Raw genomic sequence first — 14,223 nt, 5'->3', positions numbered from 1 at the left:
TAAAGCTCGATAGTCAATGTTCCCATTGATAATAACATAAATACATTACTAAATAAACATAAATACATCTTTGGTAATATCAATTTTCTTGAAATCCATTAAACTTTACATGGCAATGTCTATCAATTTGCATAATTATTTGTCAAGATAAATGAAATGAAATCATTCTTTTTGAGATGAGAAAAAGGAAGAATTAGTTTGCATATATTGTACAAAAATGAACTGTAATCAGGTTATGGACATTTTACAGAATAACTATTTAAATACTAGTACACCATTTTTATTTTTGCCATCTAAGAATATTACACACAGGGTTGGTGAAAAGTTACTGGGCATTAAAAATAAGCAAGTCCATATTTAAAATGTATATAAACAAACAAAAAATGTAGCGTACCACTGTGGACCCGTTAGTTACAAACATGTTCCTTTTTAAAAGGTACCACCACAGTGACAGCTTTTGTACCTTTATTTTTCTGATTTTGCTCATGAAAAAATATGACATACTATATAAACATACAGAGAAATGCAATTTGAACTAAAGAATATATATATATATATATAAATTGCAGACTAAATAAGAACTAACATTTAAATACGTGAAATGATACGTTTTTTTGTTTGTTTGTTTTTTTAAAGATGCATTTATAGTTGAAGTCAGAATTATTAGCTCTCCTGAATTATTAACCCCCCTTTATTTTTTTCCCTAATTTCTGTTTAACGGAGAGATTTTTTTCAACATATTTCTAAACATAATATTTTCAATAACTCATTTCTAATAACTGGTTTATTTTATCTTTGCCATGATGACAGTAAATAATATTTTACTAGATATTTCTCAAGACCCTTCTATGCAGCTAAAATGACATTTAAAGGCTTAACTACAGTAGGTTAATTAGGTTAACTAGGCAGGATAGGGTAATTAGGCAAGTTATTGTATAAATAACCTTTGTTCTGAAGACTATCGAAGAAATAAAAAAATTACCTTAAAGGGGCAAAAAATTTTTACTTTAAAAAATGGATTTACAAAAATTAAAAACTGCTTTTATTCTACCAGAAATAAAACAAATAAGACTTTCTCCAGAAGAAAAAACATTTTCAGATATACTGTGGACATTTCCTTGCTCTGTTAAACATCATTTGGGAAATATATAATATTTTTACCTTTCCACTGAGCGCAGACAGGTTCTCTGCCCCTTCTATGTGGAGATCTTCGGTTGACTGATCGTTCTGGTAAAAAAAAAAAAAGATTAAATGCAAATTCTATTAGTATAATCATTACTTTTTCATACATAGACATAAAAAAAAAACTTTTTTTACTTCAAATTATGAAGAAATTAATGGTGTCTGAAAAAACATTATATATTTTAAAGTTACCAAGCCTAGAGATTTCTTTAAGTTTTAATTAAAGGTATAATTCACCCAAAAACGAAAATGACCTCGTGATTTATCCCCCTCATGTGTTAAAAATTTAGAGGAGTTTCTTTCTTCTGTTCAACACAAAAGAAGATATTTTAAAAAGTTCTGGTTGCTGAGATGCATCGACTTTCCCCAAAACATACTATAGAAGTAAATGGGTCACAGCAACTGACGTTCTTCAAAATATCTTCATTTGTATTCCACAAAAGCAAGAAACTCGAATAGGTTCTGAACAGGTGTGAAGGGCAAGTAAATGATGAAAATTTTTATTTGTAACTCTTTTTTTTAACTGTGCCTTAAAGTGAGTGCTTTCCTGAAAAATTCATGTATTTATTCATTTTCTTTTCAGCTTAGTCCCTTAAGTAATTAGGGGTCGCCACAGCAGAATAAACCGCCAACTTATCCTGCATATGTTTTACGCAGCAGATGCCCTTCCAGCCTCAACCCAGCACTGGGAAAAACCCATACACTATTTTTACTTTATTGTGAACTTTGTAAAGTCAGCAGTTCTGAGGAAAAATGCCCTCAAAGCTGAACTGGGAAATCAACTGACTTCATCCCAAAGATGAGAGCTGTGATAAGGAGAATGACAGATATAAAGTCATGACGCCCTCTGTTGACCAAACAAAGATATTGCAGTCAATCCTCTTACAAAAATTTAATTCATTTCTTTAGCAGGGCTTCAGAGAAAAAAAATATTTATAATAACGGGGAATAATATGCAAACCTTTCAATCATTTCGTATATTTTACTAATATATTAAAGTACTATATTTTTCTGAATAAAATATTTAAAGACATTTGACTTTTGTGATTGATTAATTTTTAGAAGACACTGAAATTTCTTAAAGGTCTCGCATTATTTTAAAAGTGTGAAAAATTAAACCAAAACAATTATTTTGAAAAGAATGGAACACTTATTCGGAAACGATGCATTATATTGAAAGTAACTGCAAAGACGTTTGAGCAATCCCATTGTTACGGATCTGACATTTGCAGTAAAAACTTAAAATATAACCTCACAGAGAAAGTATGTTGACATTATATTGAATATCCGTTTATATTTTCCAAAACAACTAACCACGGAGTTATAGGATCAGAAAATATCAATCTGTAAACATGTTTTAGATTTTAAATGAAGAAAATAAACATGCGTCATGGATGTGACCAAAGAAGGATACAAGTTTACAGTTTACAACATACTTTGTAGAAATTCTTTGGATTAAACTGCACAACGCAAAAGAAATAATGAGAAGCAAAAGATAAGAGTTGGTTTACTGTAGAACAAAAATCATTGATTTTATCTGATATTTTTTGCATTTGAGGAAAAAGCTCCATTATGGTTGTCAAAAAAAGGGAAATTGGCACTTGTATGATTTGGTAAATCAAATATAATAGTTTGAAAACATTGACAGAGACGTTTTTGAGTATTTTTACAGTACTGTAAAATAAGATTAAGTAAAAAATGCAAAAAGAGTTTCGCTATTTTGGTGAAAACTTTATTTTTTTCATGGGAAGGTTGACATTTGCAAGCAATTGCTCATTAATATTGTTACAAAATGTCTTCTTTTAAAGTAAATCTTATTCTTTTGAACTTTCTAATGACGTAAAAATACTATCTAATCGGCACAATTTGCATATAGGCATGACTGTTATTCTTGCATTTTTTGTCAATTCAATTAAATTCAGCTGTATTTGTATAAAAGCTTTTACAATGTAGATTGTGTCAAAGCAGCTTCACATAAATGGTCATAGTAAATTGGAACAGAGTAGTTCAGTTTTTAGTGTTTAAGTTCAGTTCAGTTTAGCTCAGTTCAAAATAATAATTGAAAATAATAATAAGGTCTCTTAATCAAGAATACACAATGATTTCTGGATCTGATCATGTGATACTGAAAATTAGAGTAACAATGGTGAAAATTAAAACATCATCACCAGTGTTGGGGGTAACTCATTACAAATAACATGAGTTGTATAATAACATTACTTTTCTAAGTAGCAAGTAAAGTAACGCATTACTTTTAAAAAAGTAAATAATAATATTTAAGATACTTTTTTGAAAATGTAACATGAGTTACTTATTAGTTTAAATAATTAGCTCTTTAAAAAATAAATTGCTGAATTAAAAATAGTCACAATGAATCACGCAGTCAATGAGTTCATTATTTTGAACACATTGAAAAAAAGGTAAAGGGGATGGTCTGAATGGACGGTGATTTTACTTAAGACAAATAGTACAAAAGTAGCAAACGCATTGATTTAAACTTATATAATTTATACTTCAATAATCTATATAAATGGCAAGTAGAGCTCTGGGGTTAGAAACTTCTCAGATAACATTTTCCTAAAATTTTTTTGTTATGTTTTTTAAATTTAAACAAAGGTGTATGTTATACAGTGCATTGTTAATTGCAGAGCTCCTCTATTTAAAAAAAGAAGAAAAAAAAAGTTCTAAAAGAGATAAAGCCTTAGTCAGGTAATAGAAAGTAACATAACGCATTACCTACCATAAAAAGTAACTAAGTAACGGAATTACTTACTTTTTGGGCAAGTAATTCAATATTGCAATGAATTATTTTCAAAAGTAACTTTCCCCAACACTGGTCATCACAAGAATTAAAATATATTTGAACAGATTATGAAAATACAAAACATTTATTTTTAAATTATAACAAAAACAATTAAAAACATGTATCTTTACAGATTTTAGCAAATAAATAAAGCCTTGGTGAGCAGATAAAACAACAATTTACATGCAAGAAGTCTATAATTGATTAGAGCTGTGACGTCACACTGAGATAATCAGAAACAATGCGTCATTTGTAAAGCAAATATTAACATACATGTGTGAATGAAACTTGTGATTCATCATATGATCTAAGTAGTTTCACACCGTGTTAGTACATAAAGCTTTTAAGGAATGAGCTAAGTAAGTAGTGATATTTGACAAAAATGCATAAATTGAACAAAATACCTGAAAGACCTTTAAAAAAAAAAAAAAAAAAAAAAAAACACTCACCAGGTAGCTCTTGAGTCGTATGAAGTCCACCCTCATGGGAAGGGTCTTGTTGGAGTTGCAACACAGGACTTTAATGCAGTCCACCAGGTCAGCACAGAACTGATATCCTCCCTTTAGCACGCACAGGACAACAATGTCATGGTCCCCAAGATCATCCATGATATTTCTTGCCAACCTCTCTATCCTGAGAAAAAAAAAAAAACACTGCAGCACAACAAGGTCTAATTGTTCTTTCATATATAAGAAGTGTTTGTATTACAGAGATACAAGAAAAATAAAAGCAACGCCAATATGGTGATAATGCTTTAGCATCAATTTAGAACCATTGAGTTATAACCATATTATCAATTTATAACTGAGTGATTCAAATGCAAATGTTCATGTATGTATGCATGCATGTATGTATGTATGTATGCATGTATGTATGCATGTATATATATATATATATAAATGTATGCATGTATGTATGTATGTATATATAAATGTAATGAATGAGTCAACAATTAAATAATTAAGAAGACATGCTGTAGTTCACATCATTACTGTTAAAACCATACAATTTCTAGTGGGATTTTCTTCTGTTTACTGCTTAGTAGTATGACATTATTTCCTTAATGAATTAGTCAGGGATCACATACAATTTTAAAATATTGTGGAAAATTCTACACTGTTCTTAGTTCTATCTTGGCAATTCTGTATTTATCTATCTATCTATCTATCTATCTATCTATCTATCTATCTATCTATCTATCTATCTATCTATCTATCTATCTATCTGGAAAATAAGAATTTAGTAAGCCACTAATGTAAATATTAATGCAATGCTGGTCATAAATGTAGTGTAATTACAATAAAAAAATCACATGCAATTGACTCTGCCAAACTTAAAGTCAGCAAATCACTGCATCACTCAATTATCTCAAATTTTCATTATAATATTAGAAAATTTGGTTACATAAAAAAATAATGTTCAACCATTATTTCAATATTTTTTTAATAAAAAAGACCATATTGAGGATATTTTATTTATCTTAATTTATCATTATAATACTTGTGTTTAAAATATTTTTGAACTTTTAAATATCCGCATTGTTGAAATTGACTTAAAGAAAATAATATTAAGTTACAGTGAAACTTTAGATCATTTTAAAATACATATATTCCTAAAACTGCAATACAGCTTTATGTTGTATGCGGAGAGGGAAGTAAAACTCTGGGAACTAAACGTCATTTAAAACTGAAATATGTATTTATTTCTTCCTATTACTATAATTATTAGTTGGAATAATTGAAAACAGACAGTCTATTGCGTTCAGTGGACGTCATCATCGGTAAGTGGCTAAATGACGACCTAACCACATTTACAGTACCTGTCCATGATAACACCGTGTGGAATGTAGACACAGTCCAGATCCTCGGAGTAATGCTCAGGAAATGTAAACAGGTCCAGCGGGTATCCAGGCCAGTCATCTGGGATCTAAATGAAACAGTTCTGCTGAGCATTTTGTTCACGTGTTACAAAGTTGCACATTAGTTACTTTTACACGTTCTTTAGTAAAGTCAAATACGCCAACTTTGCTTCACAAAACTGGCGAATGAATGTGTTCTCCCGCAGTGTTTTTAGTTCAACAAACGCACAAACCACAATTCCTTTTTCCACGTCTGTTTGTTTGCGTTCCCATCCTGCCATGTTGGATTCTTGCAGCTCGTTGGTTTACAAACCCCGAATGAATCTCGCGTCCACATCGAAGTGCAAAAAAGGTGGAGCTCAAGCTCAAGCTCCCCCTCGCTGGAGCTCAGCTCGCCCAAATGGCTCTGCAGCGAGCACCACTTGACGACACCCGAAGTGACGTCATCTGGATGGGTGTCAGGGCTGGGTGGTGGAGCTTGGCGTGCATCTCTGCTTAATATGTATCTTAAATCAGATATTAATTCCCAAATACTCGCTTTAACATTCCTTTTGTCATGGTTGCTTGTTGATTATGCAAGCCTCACAGTTTATTTGGCCGCCATTTGAAGCTCTACGAGATCACCTAACACTAGAGGGGTGAGTCTGTATCATGAGAGGAAAACAGCTTGTTGTTTTCCAACAATTGTGTACCTTATGTACTTTATAATAAAAGTGTTATTGCAGTAATTGTGCTGTTGGGATTTTTACTTTCTGCGATGAATGTATGAGTGTATTAAAATAAACTACAAAATAAAACACTGTAGTTTTAAATAAAAACAAAATAAAATATTTGTATTTTGAAAATACTACAAAATACTTCTACAAGGGAGCATGGCATTTCTTAACAAACCTTCTATCAATAGGCCTACTCGATCAATGCCTTCATTAAACAGATTTAGTGATAAACTTGGTAACAACTAGATGAAGTCAGCTTCTCTGCAACTCCTTTATCTCTACTCCTGTACACGAGGAGGCGTTCATAAGAAATGTTTCTCTTTGATTTTAGTATAGATTGTATATCAAAAAATCTGGAGTCTAGAGTTTTTGACCATTCTCTATAGACTGGAGTATAATTAAATATTTGTGTCTCATACTGTATTGTGCCACTTTGACATCTTCAGGAAGACATCTTTTCTCTTCATTAGCAATACAGTGCACCTGCAGATCAGCCACTGGCATTGAAACAGCCAATGAAGTATTGTAAGTATCGCCACTATAGATAGAGGTAAAGTTGGTTTTATATTCGCACATTCAGATTTTCCCCTTAATAATATAATTCATAAAAGTATTATTCGCAAACTCTAAAAAGCAAAATCATATTAGCAGCAAATGACTATCAAATTACAACATTGTTGACAGTCAAATAAACAGTGTTTATGTTGTTTTTAAGCCACACTTGCATGCTAATTCCAAACAAGTATTCGAAAGTAACATGGTAAACTATATAGACTTCTAAATGAACGAATAGGCGAATATAAAACCAACTATACCTCTATCACTATATTTTTATTATGGTTTTCTTATTTTCTGGCATCTTCATCAGCAATCCATCCAAAATGCTATTATTTGTGCAGTTTGCTCATTCTCCCAAGATGTTTTCTGTTCTTCTTTAACTGAAAGAGTCTCACTTTACCACCTTAGTGAACACTAGTACACAATCTTTAGGTCTTTATATTTCTAAAGGTTCTCTGCATTTCCACTGCAGCCCTGAGACAGAGACTGATGATGTTCTGAAGGCTTCTCATCCTGTTTTAATTCCATCTCATTTCCTAAGCAAAGATGCTGATTCCAAGTTGCACACTATATTGTCATTATCAGGGATGTGCATTATTTATGATATATGTATTTTAAATACGTATTTTAAATACAAAATAGTATTTTGTAATTTGTATTTGATAGGGTTTATGAAAATGCATGAATATTAAGTATCAAAATACTTTAGTGTCTTGTATTTTTTCATTTATTCATTCATTTTCTTTTCGGTTTAGTCCCTTTATTAATCCGGGGTCGCAACAACGGAATGAACTGCCAACTTATCCAGCATGTTTTTACGCAGTGGATGCTCTTCCAGCCACAACCCATCTCTGGGAAACAACCACACACACTCATTCATAATCATACACTACAGACAATTTAGCCTACCCTATTCATCTGTACCACATGTCTTTGGACTCAACAGGAGCACCCGGAGGAAACCCACAGGAACGCAGGAAGAGCATGCAAACTCCACACAGAAATGCCAATTCGCCCAGCTGAGGCTTGAACCAGCCACCTTCTTGCTGTGAGACGACAGCAATACCTACTGCGCCACTGCGTCTCCATCTTGTATTTTTGTATTTTTTAAAGACAGTAAAATACTTTGTAAGAAAGTCCGCAATATATGATGACATCATATAAATGTGCCCTCAGATTAATTCTTTCTCAGTTATTTGCCTAGGCTTGAGATCAGAACAGAAAAATGATTAAGAAGGTTGGCAATACTTGGAGTATAGATGGAAATTATGCAACACAAAAAGAAAATAACAGACAGGGATTGGCAGTATTTATGATGCATGTATATAAAATACATATTTTAAATACAAAATAGTATTTTGTAATTTATATTTTATGGGGTTTATGAAAATGGGTTAATATTTGTTATCAAAATACTTTATTGTCTTGTATTTTTGTATTTTAAAATACTGTAAAAATGGGGCTTCAGGTGCTTTCTCAGTTATTTGCCAAGGCTTGAGATCTGAACAGAAAATTGATTAAGAAGGTGGTCAATGTTTGGAGTAAGAATGGAAATTACGCAACAACATAAAGGGTTTAATTTTAATGATCTAGACCAGGGGTGTCCAAACTCGGTCCTGGAGGGCCGGTGTCCTACTGAGTTTAGTTCCAACTTGCTTCAACACAGCTGCCAGGAGGTTTCTAATACTGTATATCTAGTAAGAGCTTGATTCGCTGCTTCAGGTGTGTTTGATAAGGGTTGGAGCTAAACTCTCCAGGACACCGGCCCTCCAGAACTGAGCTTGGACATCTCTGTTCTAGACGGAAAGTCTAAATCGCATGGTACAAAAGCATTAAGGCCATGTCCGAATCCACTTTTGCTATTTTAAGGATGGAAAAATATGGTTTGCACCACGGCACATGGCCTAACAGGGTTTTACTTATTCTCTTAATGAGTTCTGGGTTTGTTTTGAGCATAATGTGCATTAAACCAATCAGAGTCTCATCTCTAATTCCTGTTAAGAGTCAGTTGCGTCCCACTGTAGTGCATTTATTATTTACATGGTGATTTTGTAAGTGGAAAAAGTGAATGGAAAAACTGAATGCTTTACTAGTGAGAAAACAATTAAACAGAGCATTTGCAGCAAGAATAAAGAATGTGTCTCCCCCATTCAGCCTCTTTACTTTCTCTTTATGCCTTAACTTTGATGGAGTAAGGAAACAATGTTGTACGCACTCCACTGAAGACACTCATCAGCCTATATATGTAATTTTGTTTGTTAAGCGCAAGGATTTGTTTTATAACTATTTCTAAATTTAGTTCTAATTACCAGCAAAGGAATAAATAAACAATAATAACTAAGTGTGGTCATTTATCCAAATACATGTCCTATTCTTTTGCCCCATATGGTGATGCATACTGTACATCTCCAAAACCCCACAGGTGGACAAATCTAAACTTGTTTTTATTAAAACAAATATAAATATGCTTATAACAAATAATACTGCTAAAAAAAAAAAAATTATACAAATGCAGATTATCATGAATAAACTGAAAAAAGTCCCCCGACATGAAGAAGGCATGGAGGTAGTGTTTTTTATATTTATGTAGAAAATACTAATTTCAGTAACATTTTAAACATTTAAATCTTTTTTTTTTATGTAAATATATTTGTGTTTTGCTGTACATCCTGTGTGTATTAAGCAATGTGTATGCTTTTAAGTCAGATAACTAATGTGGTCTGCTCTGGACTTTAGACCTGCTTTCAGCTGATCAATTAAGCAGTCTATTTTAGTTCGTCAAAATAGCAACGCTCCGATAATGTGCCTTAACACCTCTCCTTTTTGATGCAGAACACTTATGAGTCCACACAGTGGTGCAAATGGATTTACTGTTTAAACAACGTGGTGCAAAATGGGAAAACAAGGTTGCGTTGGTCTGAAAATAGCAACACGTTGCGGCAAACACATCTTGCTTCTTATTGCGCCGGGTGTATGATAAAGCCCAAAGAAAACAACTGACAAATGGCATGGGTAAATATGGGAACAAGTCCACAATCATTGAAAATAGTATACTGCACAGTGCTAAAACCAGTAATATGTAATGGCAGTTTAGTGTACAATTTGGCATCAGCATCTTTGCTTAAAAATTAGATGGAATAAAATATCAGTCCTTAAGAATAGGATGAGCAGCACATAATCATTATTAGTCTCATGCTGCGGGTGGAAATGCAGAGAAACTATAGAAATATAAAACACCTACAAATTGTGTTCTGGTGTTTACTAATTGGGTAAACTGGGCCTGTTTCCAGTTAAAAAAGAACTGAAAAACCTTGGGAGAATGAGTAAACTGCACAAATAATAATAGGTTTGGATGGATTGCTGATGTAGATGCCAAGAAAATAAGAAAAACAACATACAAATAAGTCCTACAGTGGTGATTCCTACAATACTTTAATACAGGCAGTTTCAAATGCTAGCAGTTGATGTGCAGATGCATTGTACAATTAATGAAGAGATGTCAAAGTCACAGTAAATGAGACACAAATATTTAATAATACTCCAATCTATACTGGTCAAAAACTTCAGACTCCTGTTACGCGGCAGCAGCAAGATATATATGAAGAGTTTATTTGCAAAAAAACAGCTTATTTTTTTTTAGAGATATCATGTTTTATGCTGTGCATTAAAGAGAAATTGCAAAAACAGATTTGAGTAGTTTGCAGACATCAGGTTTTTACATTAGATATTGAAGATTTGAGTTGCAAAAAAAGACATACAGTATATTGAACAAAAGTATAAAATAACCTCTTCATGTATCACCCTTTTAAAATATAAAACTGTTAGGAGATTGCTGCTATTCCACTGGCCAAGCAATGGATGGAAACACGATGAAGAGATATAATACTATATTCCTACTCACTCATTCATTCATTTTCTTGTCAGCTTGTCCCTTTATTAATCCAGGGTCGCCACAGTGGAATGAACCGCCAACTTATCCAGCAAGTTTTTACGGAGCGGATGCCCTTCCAGCCACAACCCATCCACACACACACACTCATACACTCATACACTACGGACAATTTAGCCTACCCAATTCACCTGTACCGCATGTTTTTGGACTGTGGGGAAACCGGAGCACCCAGAGGAAACATGATCAAACTGGAGAACATGCAAACTCCACTCAGAAACGCCAACTGAGCCGAGGTTCGAACCAGCAACCTTCTTGCTGTGAGGCGACAGCACTACCTACTGCGCCACTGCCTCGCCTATATTCCTACTAATTACATGGTTTTTACAGTGATTAAAACAAGACAGGACTTTCTGTATGAAATTTGTACAAAATTTAAGCTAAAATGAAAGAGAAAGTCAGTTTAATGGTGAAGGGATTGATCAAATATGTATATTGACTGAAGGTTTGCAAAGAAATGTCATGCTTCCTTGTAAAAGTATCTTGTAGTATTTTCAAAATACAAAATACTGTATTTTATTTTGATACTGTACTGTGCTTTGGTTGATGTATTTTGAGTTTATTTTGATACAGGTAAAATTGAAGTATACTTTAAAATACATTTCAATATAGTTTTGCCCATCCCTGCTCATTATATATGACTGGTCTTAGCATTGTGCAATATTATTTTCAGTGGTTCAAAATCATATGTTAGACTGCATCCTAATGATTTGTTTATAAGCATCATTAAGCTGTGTTGATGTCACTGCAGCTACATGCCACTTATGTTATGCCAAGTCAAGTCAAGTTTTATTTGTCACATACATAGTTATACAAAGTATGACCAGCAGTGAAATGTAGGTCAGGTCCGCTCCAGAGAGTGCAAGTATAGATAAACAAAAAATTAAATATTAAGGAAAAAGAAGAAAAAGAAAAACGTGCAAAAAAAAAAAGATGTGCAAAAAATTATACAAGGTAATAAGAATAGCAGCAATTTGATGTACTTATGAATATGACTACTACAATGATACATACGAAAAAAATCACGTAATGTGTAACACCGGGTTAGAATTTAGTAGCCTGATGGCCTGGGGAAAGAAACTCCTCCTAAGTCTCTCAGTTTTTGCCATCAAGCTACGAAATCGTTTTCTAGATGGAAGCAAAGTGAATAGATAATTGTCAGGATGGTTTAAGCCCTTACAGATTTTTACAGCTCTATTCTTACAGCGTTTAATATAGATGTCCTGCAAGGAGGGGAAAGCAGACCCTGAGATGCGCTCAGCTAAACGCACAACTCTTTGAAGTGCTTTGAGGTCTTGGTTTGAGCTGTTTCCATACCACACTGAGATACCTTGAGTCAGAACACTTTCTACGGTCCCGGAATAGAAAGTTTTCAGGATTGCTGGAGAGACCCTGAATTTCCTCAGCTGTCGCAGATGGTACAGTCTTTGCCTGGCTCTATTTACTTGCCAATAATGTCAGTAGGCCTAAATGCCACTAATGTCAGTACATGCCACTAATGTCATGCCACTGATGTCAGTACATGCCACTAATGTCATGGCACTAATGTCAGTACATCAGTAGGCCTACATGTCAGTGACCTTGTGACATGCGCCAGTAGGTGTCAGTATAAGCACATGTTATAAGCACATTAACGTTATAAGTTTTTCTTTGCTTTATTATTTAAAAATGATTAGGCAAATGACACCTTATATCCACTGACATGTACTGTCAATAGACTAAACATTACGTATAGTGGCAATAAATACCGGAAGTATAACTATGAATACATAAAATAACTGCTTTTAAATTAAAACATCACGGAGTAGTCCAGCATATAAACTAACTTGCGACACAATAAATCATGTTAAAAGTCGCGTAATGATTAAATATGATTTTGCGCATGTTGATTAGTGTCATTAAGCTTTGGCGGGCGTCGATGTCACTGCTGGAGATGTCACTGCAGTGACATGCAGCGCGACACTCTGAGCGACACAGATCACTACACATGCCACTACCGAGTGACACATGACAGGAAAAACCGAACATGCCACCGGATGTGTCACTACACTCAGTGGCAGATGCCAGTGGCATCTGTACGTCAGATGTTGTGTCACTTCATGTTAAAACTGCTTCTGCTCTCGAATATACCCCTACTATTTGCTGATTATTTCTTTATATGTGATGCATAATTTCTATTCATACTCCAAGCATTGCGACTTCAATACGAATACATTTTCTGTTCTGATCTCAAGCCTACGCAAATAACTGAGAAAGCACCAATCAGAGGCCACATTTTCAGACGTCATGGTCATGTAGACTTCTTGCAAAGTATTTTAGTGTTCTAAAGTGTTTTAAAAATACAAGACACTAAATATTTTTTTGCGATTTTTTTTACTTGATACAAAATATTAACCCTTTCCCAGTGATGGGTTGCAGCTGGAAGAGCATCCGCTGCGTAAAACATATGCTGGATAAGTTGGCGGTTCATTCTGCTGTTGCGACCCCAGATTAATAAAGGGACTGAGCCGAAAAGAAAAAAATGAATGAATGAAAAATATTAACCCATTTTCATAAACCTTATCAAATAAAAATTACAAAACAATAATTTATATTGAAAAAATGTAGCATAAATACTGCCCCTCCCTGTATAATATCTCTATTCATTCATTCATTCATTCATTCATTCATTTTCCTTCAGATTTTTCCAGCCAACTATTCCATCATATGTTTTGCGCAACGAATGCCCATCCAGTTGCAACCCAGTTCTAAGAAGCACTCATACACACTCATTGACACACACACTCATACACTACCGCCAATTTAGTTCATTCATTTCACCTATACCACATTTCTTTGGACTGTGGGGGAATCCAGAGCACCTGATGGAAACCCACATGAACACTGAAAGAACATGCAAACTCTGATGTTAAAAACTGATGTTTTTAACAGTATTTTTAAATTAATATGGCTGGTATGCAATGGAACATTATTACACTCATATTTTGTCATTTTAGTGATGCTCCAGGAGCACTAAATTGTATGAATTAGATTGTACGAATTCATACGAATATAGCCACTAAATCAAAAAGCTAGGAATTGCCGTGAGATTGCGTTGGATTGAAAAAACGCTGCTTTTAAAGCCCTGTTCCTCAAGAGAGAAAGATTTCTACCTCGC

At 33.6% G+C, this 14,223-nt stretch overlaps 1 protein-coding gene across 1 annotated transcript in view; it reads right to left on the bottom strand.

Moving 5' to 3' along the window:
- Positions 1 to 6,182, bottom strand: part of prtfdc1b (phosphoribosyl transferase domain containing 1b) — a 24,412-nt gene extending 18,230 nt beyond the window's left edge. Inside the window, 4 exon segments of the mRNA NM_199518.3 lie at positions 1,162 to 1,227; positions 4,435 to 4,618; positions 5,805 to 5,911; positions 6,077 to 6,182. Of these exon segments, the coding sequence (NP_955812.2) occupies positions 1,162 to 1,227; positions 4,435 to 4,618; positions 5,805 to 5,911; positions 6,077 to 6,124 (405 nt within the window). The 5' untranslated portion in view covers positions 6,125 to 6,182.
- Positions 6,183 to 14,223: the final 8,041 nt, after the last annotated feature.

Source organism: Danio rerio, chromosome 2 (genome assembly GCF_052040795.2).
Source record: "Danio rerio strain M-AB ecotype USA chromosome 2, GRCz13ab, whole genome shotgun sequence".
Classification (NCBI taxonomy): Eukaryota; Metazoa; Chordata; class Actinopteri; order Cypriniformes; family Danionidae; genus Danio; species Danio rerio.
The sequence above is the reverse complement of the archived record's forward strand: the minus strand, read 5'-3'. Positions and strand labels throughout refer to the sequence as shown.